Raw genomic sequence first — 13,433 nt, 5'->3', positions numbered from 1 at the left:
AGGATCTGTCATGGTGGCCCTGCCTGGGACAGCCCATGGCACCATGCAGAATGGATGGAAAAACTGTGTTCCTTGTGCTGGGAGGCGGTGGTGCAGCCTGGAAAGCATCTGTCCCTCGCACTTCCCCTTCCAGGCCTTCTCTCCCCAGTGCTGCCTTCCTGACCTAGATGGTGGTGGTCACCCTGTGTATCCCTGCCTTCCCCAGAGCCCAAGGCAGTGTTTGCAAAGGAGCAGCCGGCGCACAGGGAGGTGCAGGCCGAGGCGGGGACCATTGCCACGCTGAGCTGCGAGGTGGCCCAGGCCCAGACAGAGGTGACGTGGCACAAGGACGGGAAGAAGCTGAGCTCCAGCTCGAAAGTTCGAATGGAGGCTGTGGGCTGCACACGGAGGCTGGTGGTGCAGCAGGCGTGCCAGGCCGACGGCGGGGAGTATAGCTGCGAGGCCGGAGGCCAGCGGCTTTCCTTCAACCTGCACGTGGCAGGTCAGTGCTTTGTGGGCGCCAAGGAGCCTCTTTGGAGGTGATGGTGGTTCTGGCTCGTAGCCCCAGGATATCTCTGTGCACTTTCCTTCTGCCTTCGTGTCTCAGGCTTCCCATCCTCCTGCTCCCATTTCCATCCCTGTGGCTGGGCCAAGGGAGGGGTGTGCATGGGAGGGAGAGGAGCTGTTCCTGCAAACCTGGAGGCGTGTTTGCACTTTGTAATGCTCAGTCACTGGTTCCTAGCACCTGCCCAGAGCCTTCCTGGTGCTCCTTGGCTTCTGGGACTCTGGATCTCCATTGTCTTGGGTTCTGAGGTTGACCAGGCATCTCTCTCCTAGGGCTCTGTGAATATCCTGTCAGTATATGTTCTGGCAGCTACCATATGCCCTCACCCAGCAGCACATGCTATTTCTGGTCAGCGAGAGATATTTTAATTTTTTTCCTGGTAGAGTGACCCAAACCTTCATTCCTGAAGGGTCTAGGTCATTTGTAGTCGTGCCTGGATTGGGTTGTTGTAGTTTCCCATTGACCTTAATCGCAGGGCATGGTAATACTGAGAGACGCCCTAAGGGATTGCCTGTATTCCACACATATGCCTCCTTACCTCCATTGTGAAGTAGTAGACTGATTTCATCTTGATAGTTCAGGTCAGTCACCCCAACCAACAACGTAACTCCCTTAGCCTGTTGATTTAAAGGTAGGAGGAGCCCAAAGTGGCCAGGTGGCAATCTTAACTTCCAGTTTAATGGGATCGTTGTTGTGTTTCCTGGTGGCAGCATTCCTCCTTCCAGACCTAAGACCTCTAAGTTGGCAGAACGTAATGTCATGGGAACAGGAAGCAAAAATTTTGCTAGTGGGTCACTAGGGGCGATGGTGAGTGGTGCCACTTCCACTTCCATCCCTTGATTCCTGGACTCGTGAATCCTGGCTATGGGAAAAACAGTGCCATATATTGAACACCGATTCAGAGCATACACAGCCTCTGGAGAACTTTGCCCCAGCCCTGCAAAGTATTGTCACCTAGTTGGCACTGGAATTGTGACTTCAAAAGGCTATTGAACTGTTCTATCAATCCACTTGCTTCAGGATGATGGGAAACATGGTAAGACCAGTGAATTCCATGAGCATAAGCCCACTGCCACACTTTTTTAACCATAGAGTGCGTTGGTCAGAGGCAGTGCTGTGTGGAATACCATGACGGTGGATAAGACATGCTGTGAATCCATGGATAGTAGTCTTGGTCAAAGTGTTGTGTGCAGGATAGACAAACCCATATCTGGAGTAAGTGTCTATTCTGGTGAGGACAAACCATTGCCCTTTCTATGATGGAAGAGGTCCAATATAATCAACCTGCCATCAAGTAGATGTCTGATCACCCTGAGGAATGGTGCCATATCGAGGGCTCATTGTTGGTCTCTGTTGCTGGCAAATTGGGCACTCAGCAGTGGCCTTAGTCAGGTCTGCCTCGGTGAGTGGAAGTCCATGCTGCTGAGCACATGTGTAAACTCCATCCCTGCCATCATGGCCGCTTTGTTCATGGACCTATTGGGTGATGACAGGGGTGGCTGGGGAAGGAGGCTGAGTGGTGTCTACAGAACGAGTCATCCTATTCACTTGATTATTAAAATCCTTCTCTGCTGAGGTCACCCTTTGGTGAGCACTCGCATGAGATACAAATATTTTCACAATTTTTAACCACTCAGAGAGGTCCATCCACATACCTCTTCCTCAATTTTCCAATCATGCTTCTTTCAAGTCCCTGACCATCCAGCCAAACCATTGTCTACAGCCCATGAATCAGTGTATAATCGCTCATCTGGCCATTTATCCTCAAGCAAAGTGCACAACGAGTGCACTGCTTGAAGTTCTACCCACTGGGAAGATTTCCATTTGCCACTGTTCTTCAGGGATGTCCTAGAAAGGGGCTGTAGTGCTGCAACTCTCCACTTTTAGGTGGTGCCTGCATATCGTGCAGAAGCATCTGTGAACCAGGCCCTAGTCTTCTCTTCCTCTGTCAGTTGATCATAGGGAACTCCCCATGAGGCCAATGGTGCAGGCTGGAGGAGAGAAGGCAGGGTGGCAGGAGTGGGGACCATGGGCATTTGAGCCACTTCCTCATGTAACTTACTTGGGCCTTCAGGACCTACTTAAGCCCGATCATGTATATACCACTTCCATTTGATGATAGAATGCTGTTGTGGATGCCCAACTTTATGGCTAGATGGGTCAGAAAGCACCCAGGTTATGACAAGCAGTTCAAGTCACATGGTGACTTGATGATCCATAGTCAGTTGTTCAGTTTCCACCAAAGCTCAGTAACAGGCCAAGAGCTGTCTCTCAAAAGGAGAGTAGTTATCTGCAGAAGATGGCAGGGTGTTGCTCCAAAATCCTAAAGGCCTCCACTCTGATTCACCTGTGGGGGCCTGCCAAAGGCTCCAGACAGCATCCCTATCTGCCACTGCCACCTCAAGCACCACTGGATCTGCTGAGTCATATGGCCCAAGTGGCAGAGCAGCTTGCACAGCAGCCTGGACCTGTTGCAGACCCTTCTCCTGTTCTGGACCCCACTCAAAACTGGCAGCCTTTTGGGTCACTTGATAAGTGATCCAGAGTAACACACCCAGATGAGGAATGTGTTGCCTCCAAAATCCGAATAGGCATCGTGCCTCTTTCTTGGTTGTAGGAGGGGCCAGATGCAGCAACTTATCCTTCACCTTAGAAGGAATATCTTGACAGGCCCCACACCACTCCACCCCTAGACATTTTACTGAGGTGGGAGGTCCCTGAATTTTAGTCAGATTTATTTCCCATCCTCTGGAATGCAAATGTCTCACCAGCAAGTCCAGTATGTTTGCTGCTGTGTGTGTCTGTGTTCCCTTGGCTGATACATAGGGAAGCCTGAGAAATACAATTAATTTCCTTTTTTTTTTTTTTTTTTTTAATAAAGAGAGTGTTGATGCCAAATAGGGGTGGGCTGAAGTCCCATGGTGACCTCTGGGTGCTAACACATAAGTTTGGTATTACATCAGCATCAGTGTTATGTGGATGTGTATAGATAACAGAAATCCCACTGTATATTTCTGTGAAGTTATTTTCAGAGAATATGACAAACTGTTTTATGTAACAAATTTGAAAAGTTGTGACAATTTGGCTAATTCCTAGTAAATTACATGAAAACTCACATAAAAGGATACAGAAAACTTAGTCCTATAAGTTTTAAATAGATAGAGGCAGTAGTAAAAAAATCTTTTAAACCCAATAATTTTCTAGTAAACTGTTTCAAATATTCTGGAAAGCAGTTATTCCATATTCATGAATATTGTTCTGGAGAATAGGAAAAGGAGATTGACTCCATATGCCATTTTATGGTTTTTTTTTTTTTTTTTTTTTTTTCCGAGACAGAGCCTCACTCTATTGTCCAGGCTGGAGTGCAGTGGCACGATCTTGGCTCAGTGCAGCCTCTGCCTCCCAGGTTCAAGTGATTTTCCCACCTCAGCCTCCCAAGTAGCTGGGATTACAAGGATGCACCACCATCGCAAAAATAGCATGTGTGCCAACTATTTTTTTGTATTTTTTTTTCAGTAGAGATGGGGTTTTGCCGTGTTGCCCAGGCTAGTCTCAAACTTCTGGGCTCAAGCTGTCCACCCTGCTTGGTCTCCCACAGTGCTGGGATTACAGGCATGAGCCACCATGCCCAGGCCATCATTTTATATAGATAGCGTAACATTAATACCAAAATCTGACAAAGGAAGTAGGAAGAATTAAATTGTAGACCAATCTATATGGATTTGTCATTATGGATATCAAGAACACAATCATAAAGTATTAGCAAATGGAATTCAGCAACATATCAAGAAGACAGTGCACTCTGTTGAAGATCCTGGTCCCAGAATGCAAGGCTGGTTTGGCTTTAGAAGCATTAGATCAGTATAATAAGCTTGACCTTAACAGATTGAATGAAAAATGATGTAATTATCTCAATAAATGCAGATTAAAAGTATTTGATAAAATCTAGAAGATATATTTGAGAAAATTTAGCATCAACTCATTTCATAGGATTCTTAACAAACTTTATAGAAGTGTTCTTCCTTAATTTGATAAATGGTACTACAGAAGCACCACTAGGATCCCAAACCTTGAAAGGTTTGATTCAGAGAAGGAGACAGGGCAGTGTCACCACTTGTATCCAACATTGTACATAAGGGTAAGGAGGAAAATAAAGCAAAAGGCATAGCACTTGGAAAAAGTAAAAGTGAAATTTACTGATGATATGGCCATTCACCTGGAAAATCCAATAGAGAACTTAGTAGACTAAGTAACATTGTTGAGAATGATTATCCTGTTAAAAAAAAAAACAACACACAGAAAATATAGATACTTCTGTATCTATATACAGCAGTAAACAGTTGCAAAATGAAATTTGAAAAGACTTACAGTAGCATCAAAATTACAATGTTTCTAATTCAAAGTCTAATAAAGATGTTTAAAACCTGGGGAGGGGCTAGGAAATTGTTGTATATTTTGCAAGACAAGAGATCTAATTAAATGGATAGAAATTCATGAAAAATTAAAATATATTCATTAACAATCAGGATCCAAACAATTTTTTTTTGTGGGGGAATGAAAAGAAAATCAAAGTATGAACATTACTCTACCAGATGTCAAAAATTATCGTAAAGTTACAGTAATTAAGACAATGGATTTCAATGAATGGTTAGGTATCAGAACAAAGAAACAGTCCCATGCATCAGTGATCTCTGGATGGCCCCCTTCCTTTTTTTTTTTTTTAAACCATGGCATCTGTGCAAAAAGTAGAGAAAGGATAGTGTTTTCTTTTTTTTTTTGTTTTGAGATGGAATCTAGCTCTGTTGCCCAGGCTGGAGTGCAGTGGCGCCATCTTGGCTCACTGCAAGCTCTGCCTCCCGGGTTCATGCCATTCTCCTGCCTCAGCCTCCCGAGTAGCGGGGACTACAGGTGCCCGCCACCACACCTGGCTAATTTTTTTGTATTTTTAGTAGAGACGGGGTTTCACTGTGTTAGCCAGGATGGTCTTGATCTCTTGATCTCCTGACCTCGTGATCCGCCCACCTCAGCCTCCCAAAGTGCTGGGATTACAGGCATGAGCCACTGCACCCGGCCAAGGATAGTGTTTTCATAACTAGTGTGTGGACCATTTAAACATATGGGAAGAATTAAAGCATATTGGTAATTCATAGCATGTGCGAGAGTCAGCTCCTGGTGGGTTAGAGACCTCAGGGTAAAAGGTAAAACCATAAACCCCAAGACAGTAAGCATAGGCTATCTACAGAATTTAGGGTAAGGAAGTGTTTAAATAGAACACAAATGCCCTAACCACAATGGACAAGAGTGATGTATTTAAATACATTGAAACTAAAAGGTCTGATTAATCAGAAGGTGCCTTAAGAGATGAAAACCCAAGTCACACAGGTAGGGAAGATAAAAAGTGCATAATTGTGACCTCTCTAACATTTAAATATATAAAGAAGACCTTAAAGCCAGGGTCCCCAACCCCCAGGCTGTGGACCAGTACTGTTCTGTGGCCTTTTAGGAACCGGGCTGCACAGCAGGAGGTGAGTGGCAGGTGAGCATTCCCGCCTGAGCTCTGCCTCCTGTCAGATCAGCAGCAGCATTAGATTCTCATAGGAGCATGAACCCTATTGTGAACTGTGCATGGGAGGGATCTAGGTTGTGCTCCTTATGAGAATCTAATGCCTGATGATCTGAGGTGGAACAGTTTCATCCTGAAACTATCCCACCGACCCCCATCTGTGGAAAAATTGCCTTCCATGAAGCTAGTCCCTGCTGCCAAAAATGTTGGGGACTGCTGCCTTAAACTGAACAAAGACAACAAGACAGTGCTATTGATAATGGGATGGAATTGAGTAGTGACACCACAGAGGAGCAAACACGAATGGCCAATCCTCTAGAAAGATGCTCAGCCCTGTGAGCCACTGAACAATAAAGAAAGCCACAGCGACACACCCCGCTGAGGCCAAAGCTGACCGTCCTGACAGTGGCAGAAGCGGGAGCCTCAAGATGGGTTCTGTGGTGAGGATGCGCCCTGCACAGCCGCATGGGGAGACCCTTGCTCCATTCATGAGGGGAAGGGTGCAGGCGTCAGGACCCCAATCCCTGCCCCAGATGAGCTTGTGTGTGCAAGATCTGTCAGCCACCCCACCAAGGACAGCCTGTGGCACCATGCAAAATGGATGGAGAAACTTCCTTGTGCTGGGAGGTGATGGTGCAGCCTGGAGAGCGTGTGTCCCTTGCTCTTCCCCTTCCAGGCCTTCTCTCCCCAGTTCTGCCTTCCTGACCTAGATGGTGGTGATCACCGTGTGCATCTTGTCTTCCCCAGAGCCCAAGGCAGTGTTTGCCAAGGAGCAGCCAGCGCACAGGGAGGTGCAGGCCCAGGCGGGGGCCAGCGCCACACTCAGCTGCGAGGTGGCTCAGGCCCAGACAGAGGTGATGTGGTCCAAGGACGGGAAGAAGCTGAGCTCCAGCTCGAAAGTGCGTGTGGAGGCTGTGGGCTGCACACGGAGGCTGGTGGTGCAGCAGGCGGGCCAGGCGGACGCCGGAGAGTACAGCTGCGAGGCGGGGAGCCAGCGGCTCTCCTTCCACCTGCATGTGGCAGGTCAGTGCTTTGGGGGTTGGAGAGTGACCTTGTGTGGAGGTGATGATGAGACTGGCTGATGGACTCCATGGCCTCCAGTGCCCTTTCCATGAGACTCCACCTCTCCACTTCTCCATGCCCTCACTTCCCGGTTTCATGCCCGTGGCTGCACCAGGCTTGGCCGGATGGGAAGGTGCAGGGAGGGCCAGGCCGTGTGGTGCACCTGGAGCAGTGCTCCCATGCAGTGCAGCCTCATCACACTGAGCCCCTGCTCCAAACCCCTATGCTCTTTGGTGTCCAGGTCCCTGGTGCTGTCTGGCCCTGTGGTCTGAGGTGGACTAGGCGCCTCCCCTGGGAAAGTGGGGATATCCTTTCTATCATTCAGTAGCTGCCTCCCTTCAGCACCACGTGGGACTTCTAGCCCGTGAGAGACGTTTCAAATTCATATGAACCACATAAGGGGAAATTCCGCCCACGCAGTCCCACTTGGAATTCTCTCCAGACTGAACTTTGGGGCATCAAAGCTTTTGGTGTCCCGGGAGCCTCCTTTTTTTTTTTTTTTTTTTTTTTTTTATGGATCTAGAAGCTTTAGAAGCTCACTGTGCACCCATACGTGGCAAAATCTCGGTCGTTGTTTTCTTGCAGTGTCTGTGCAAAAAATCCCAGCCCAGAGAGCTGGTGACTGTGCCCCTGGGATACAATTGCGAGATTCCAAGTGCTTTTCTTTTTTTCTTTTTTTTTTTTTTTGAGACGGAGTCTTGTTCTGTCACCCAGGCTGGAGTGCAGTGGCGCCATCTTGGCTCACTGCAAGCTCCGCCTCCCGGGTTCACGCCATTCTCCTGCCTCAGCCTCCAGAGTAGCTGAGACTACAGGCGCCCGCCACCACGTCAGGCTAATTTTTGTATTTTATTAGAGACGGGTTTCACTGTGATCTCGATCTCCTGACTTCGTGATCCGCCTGCCTCGGCCTCCCAAAGTGCTGGAATTACAGGCATGAGCCTCCGTTCCTGGCCTCTTCTTAAAGCTAATCTGGCTTTCCTTTTGTCTCCAGTTAACAACAGTCTGAATCAGAATTCCCCCTTGGAGTCTGATTTATGAATTTAGCAGTGGAAAGGAAGAAAGAACTTAAGCTATCTCAGCACACCTAATATATGTATATATTTTGTTAAGAGAGTCTGGGCACAGTGGCTCATGCCTGTTGTAGTCCCAGCACTTTGGGAGGTCGAGGCAGGAGGATTGCTTGATCTCAGCAGTTTGAGACCAGCTTAGGCACTATAGCGAGACCTCGTCTCTACAAAAACTACAGAAATCAGCTGGATGAAGTGGCACATGCCTGTAGTCCCAGCTACTCAGGAGGCTGAGGCAGGAGGATCATTTGGGCCCAGGAGTTCCAGGCTGCAGTGAGCCATGATCACACCACTGCACTCCAGCCTGGGCAACAGAGTGAGACCCTGTTTCTGGAAAAAAAAAAAATAAAAGCAAAAACAACAACAACAACAACAAAACAGGCTAAATGTCAGAGAGAAAAAGGTTGTGGTACTACACTGACTCCCAAATGCCAACCCATGACAGCTTGGCATTCTATCAGTATATAATCATTTGTAGTTGTGTATATATAGATGCCAAAAAAGCCCACTATGTATCTTTCTAAAATATTGTGTTAAGAGAGTCCGATAAATTCTTTAACGGTAGTACATTTTATAAGTTTTGGAGAATTGCCAATTTGTTAGAGAAAACTATGAAAAAGTTACACAGGAAGAAATAGACAACTCACATAGTCCTATAGCTTTTAATTAAGTGGAACCAGTGATAAAAAATATTTTTATAAAAGGTCTAAGCCCAGTGGATCTACTGATAAATTATACCAAATATTCTCAAAACAAATTATTTAATGTTCTTAGAGATCCTTTCAGAGAATAGAATGAGAAGATACACTCTTGAACCTGTTTTATGTGGAGAGCATAACATAGATACCAATTATGCCAAGAACAGTATAAAGATTTGAAATTACAGGCCAGTCATTATGGATATCCAGGCCAATGCTTCAACAGTATATTTTCAAAGTGGTATGACCAGTATGTCAAAAGGAAAATGTACTATGATAAAAGGCGTAATTTAGAAATGCTATACTCAATATATTCAATATTCAAAACATCAGAAAATGTCATGCATGACATTAACAGATTGAAAGAGAAAAACAGTATGATAATCTCAATAAATGCAGAAGAAAAGTTTGATAAAATTTAACATCATAAATTCTGAACAGCTGTTTGATAAAATTTAGCATCAGGCCTGGCATGGTGCCCATACCTGTAATCCCAGCACTTTGAGAGGCTGAGGCAGAAGGATCGCTTGAGCTCAGGCATTTGAGACTAGCCTCCCAAGCAGCAGGGACCACAGGAACATGCCACCATTCTGCAGGGTGCCCTGGGGATGTGACAGATCCTGCAGGCAGAATGGATGGAGAAACTGTGTTCCTTGTACTGGGAGGCAGTGGTGCAGAGCCTGGAGAGCATCTGTCCCTCGCACTTCCCCTTCCAGGCCTTCTCTCCCCAGTGCTGCCTTCCTGACCTAGATGGTGGTGGTCACCCTGTGTATCTCTGCCTTCCCCAGAGCCCAAGGCAGTGTTTGCCAAGGAGCAGCCAGCACACAGGGAGGTGCAGGCTGAAGCAGGGGCTAGCACCACACTGAGCTGTGAGGTGGCCCAGGCCCAGACAGAGGTGACTTGGTACAAGGACGGGAAGAAGCTGAGCTCCAGCTCGAAAGTGCATGTGGAGGCTGCAGGCTGTACACGGAGGCTGGTGGTGCAGCAGGCAGGCCAGGCGGACGCCGGAGAGTACAGCTGTGAGGCTGGGGGCCAGCAGCTCTCCTTCCGCCTGCACGTGGCAGGTCAGTGCTTTGGGGATGCTGAGTTACCTTGTGTGGAGGTGATGATGAGATTGGCTGATAGACCCCAGTACTCTTTCCATTAGAGTTCATCTCTGGAAGTCTCTCGTAATCCTACCTGCCATTTTCCTACCCATGGCTGGCCCGAGGTTGGCCAGAAGGGATGAATGTGTACAGGAGACACTGTGAGTTGTGTTTCCAGGCAGTAATGCTGTTCACATATTCCCAGCACTCAGTCAGAACCCACAGGTGCTCCCAGGTGTCCAGCCCTTTGGCTCAATGGAACTGAGGGGGCTGCTACAGGAGGCTGAAGTAGACCAGATGTCTCTCACCTGAGGCCATCTGAGAGCTTGCACCCAGCCTCACCAGCCCGACCTGAGGGCTCTCCCTATGGAGAGATGGTTGAATTCCATTGAACAAGGATAAGGGCAAATTTCAGCCACACAATCATTCTTGGAATTATCTCATGATTGAACTTTGGATTACTGAAGTTTTATGTGTTCAGGGACCCTCTTCTCATCTTTCTTATGGGCATAAAAAGTCTCTGTGCACCCACATGTGGCAAAATCTATATCCTGGGTTTTTTTATTTTGTTGTTGTTGTTTTTGAGACAGAGTCTGTCACCCAGGCTGGAGTCCAGTAGCATGATCTCAGCTCACTGAAACCTCTGCCTCCTGGGTTCAAGCAATTCTCCTGCCTGAGCCTCCCAAGTAGCCAAGATTACAGGCGCCTGCCACCACACCTGGCTAATTTTTGTATTTTCAGTGGAGATGGGGTTTCACCATGCTAGTCAGGCTGGTCTCAAACTTCTGGCTTCAAGTGATCCACCCGCCTTGGCCTCCCAAAGTGTTAGGATTACAGGTGTGAGCCACTGCACCTGGCTTGTTTTTATTACCCTTCCTACAGAATAAATATAGAACTGGGAATTGGTGGCTCTGGACTGCGATACACCACTGTGAGGTTTGGAATTATCTTCTGAAAGTATATGTTGTTTTCATTTGCTCTTACGTCAGAACATTCTGTGACTGAACTTCCCTTAGTTTAATTTTGTATATTTAAAACTGAAGAGGAATAAACAAATCAAGCTACATCAGCACACATTTTAAAGATGAATTACTATACAGCAGCCACTGACAGATAAAGCAGCATGTGTTTCATACCATTCTAATAATTCATGGCTAGTTGATAGAGAAATCTGAGAACGAGCTCTATTTTCCTTTAGTAAGAGAGTCTTTTGTTGGATGGAGGTGGAGTGCAGTCACACACTTGTTCATAGGTACTGACACTTAACATTGGTGTCACATCAGCATGTAAGAGTTTGTGGAAGTGTACAGATGCCAGAAACCCCACTTTGTAGGTACTTGAAATGTTGTTATATGAGAACGTGTCATTATTATTATTATTTTGAGATGGAGTCTCACTCTGTCACCCAGGCTGGAGTGCAGTGGTGCGATCTTGGCTCACTGCAACCTCCTCATCCTGGGTTCGAGCGATTCTCCCACCTCAGCCTCCCGAGTAGCTGGGACTACAGGCGTGCGCCACCATACCTGGCTATTTTTTTTGTATTTTTAGTAGAAACAAGGTTTCATTATGTTGACCAGGCTGGTCTTGAGCTCCTGACCTCAGGTGATCCACCCGCCTCAGCCTCCCAAAGTGCTCTGATTACAGGTGTGAGCCACCATGCCCAACCCTATATTTATGCAAGTAAATTTGAAAAGTTTTGGCAAATTGATTGATTTCTTCAAAACTATATCAAAAGTAGAAATAGGTAAGTTGAACAGTCCTATAACCTTTTATAGAAATGCAACAAATAATCTTCTTATAGAAGATTACCCCAGTGCTGTACTGTAAACTGTACCAAATATTCTGGAAAGAAATTATTCCATGTTCATAGACATTCCGCTAGAGTATTGAAAAAGGACCTCAGTGCTCTATCTCATTTTATGTAGGTAAATATCATTAATACCAAGCTCTGACAGGGTGAATATGAAGAATTAAAATTGGCCAATCTCTTATCAATATCAAGGCTCACTATCTTAAACTAAATATAGCACCCTGAATTCAGCATTTTATCAAGAGGATAACATACAATGACAAAAGTCATAGTCCAGTAATGCAAGGCTGGTTTAACATGAGAAACATTAGAAAATCAGTACAAAATGTGACATTAACAGATTGAAAGAAAAACGAATGTGATTACCCCAATATGGAGACTAAAAGCATTGGATAAAATACAACATCATAAATATGCAAAAAATATTTGGAAAAATTTAGCATCAATTCATGTCATATAATTCTTAACAAACTCTAAATAAAAACATTTTTCCTTAATTTCATAAGCAATAGTATAAAGAAAACAAGCTAACATTACACAAACATGAAACCTTGAAAGCGTTGCCTTTGAGATTGGAAACAGGACAAGGACACCATCCATCACCACTTCTTCCAACATTGTATAGCAGACAGAGGAGGAAAAGAAAGTACAAGGTGTAAAACTTGGAAAATAAAACATGCACCTCACAGATGATATGGTTATTAATTTAGAAAGTCCAAAAAAAGTAATTATTAGTAAGAGATTTGGGAGTGGTTACCACATAAAAGAATCAATATACAGAAAACACTTCTAGATCTATGTACCAGAAACAAGCAGATGGAAAATAATGTTTTAAGAGATTTCCAGTACCATCTAAAATCTTGTAGTTACCAACTGCAAGCCTAACAAAAGATCTTTAGATGGTTTGTGGGGGGAAATTATTAAACATTGTTGAGAGACAGTAAAAAAGATCTCAATAAATGGTTAGAAAGCTGTAGGAGACCTGAAAGTGTAAATCCCAGTCAACCGTAGTTCTGTTGGGTAAGAGAATGCTGACAAGCGCATAGCAAAGGCCAAGCTGCCCTTGAGGAACGCAGTGTGGGGGCCTTTGCTGTACCAGACAGCAGGGTGTCCTCTAAAGCAGCGGTGATCCAGATACCTGGACCCAAAGGCAGGAAGAGATGAACAGATCAAAATATTTGAATACTGAGCTCAAAACAGCTTTGATGGAATCAGATTCCTCCTCCCTTTCTTTATTTTTTACCCTGGTGCTAGGAGGTGGTGTAGAGGAAGGGTGATCTTTTCACAAATGGTGCTAAGACGATTAACTGTTTACAAAAATAACATAAAATTGGGCGTCTACCTCCCCATACAAGAAATCAACTCAATGTGTGGGTAGAATAGCTCTTACCAGATAATATAGATAATATAGATTATCTGGTGACCTCTGGGTAATAGAAGATGTTTTGAACAGAACATGAATGCACTAGCCACACATGATGAATGATGTATTTGCCTGCAATAAAACTGATCACTTTATTTCATCAGAGGACCTTCATACAGGAGTGAAAGGGCAAGGCACAGAGATGGAGAAGATATTTGTAACATACATAGCATTTAATTAT

General features: G+C 45.4%; 1 protein-coding gene across 2 annotated transcripts in view; it reads left to right on the top strand.

Moving 5' to 3' along the window:
- The window catches only part of OBSCN (obscurin, cytoskeletal calmodulin and titin-interacting RhoGEF), a 173,910-nt gene that overhangs the window by 44,419 nt on the left and 116,058 nt on the right, over positions 1-13,433 (top strand). For both annotated transcript variants that reach the window (XM_063671646.1, XM_054467038.2), the window contains exons 15-17: positions 206-481; positions 6,855-7,130; positions 9,723-9,998. In XM_063671646.1, coding sequence (XP_063527716.1) covers positions 206-481; positions 6,855-7,130; positions 9,723-9,998 — 828 coding nt within the window. The remainder of the gene's footprint in view (positions 1-205; positions 482-6,854; positions 7,131-9,722; positions 9,999-13,433) is intronic.

Source organism: Pongo pygmaeus, chromosome 1, assembly GCF_028885625.2.
Source record: "Pongo pygmaeus isolate AG05252 chromosome 1, NHGRI_mPonPyg2-v2.0_pri, whole genome shotgun sequence".
NCBI classification, from domain to species: Eukaryota; Metazoa; Chordata; class Mammalia; order Primates; family Hominidae; genus Pongo; species Pongo pygmaeus.
The sequence above is the reverse complement of the archived record's forward strand: the minus strand, read 5'-3'. Positions and strand labels throughout refer to the sequence as shown.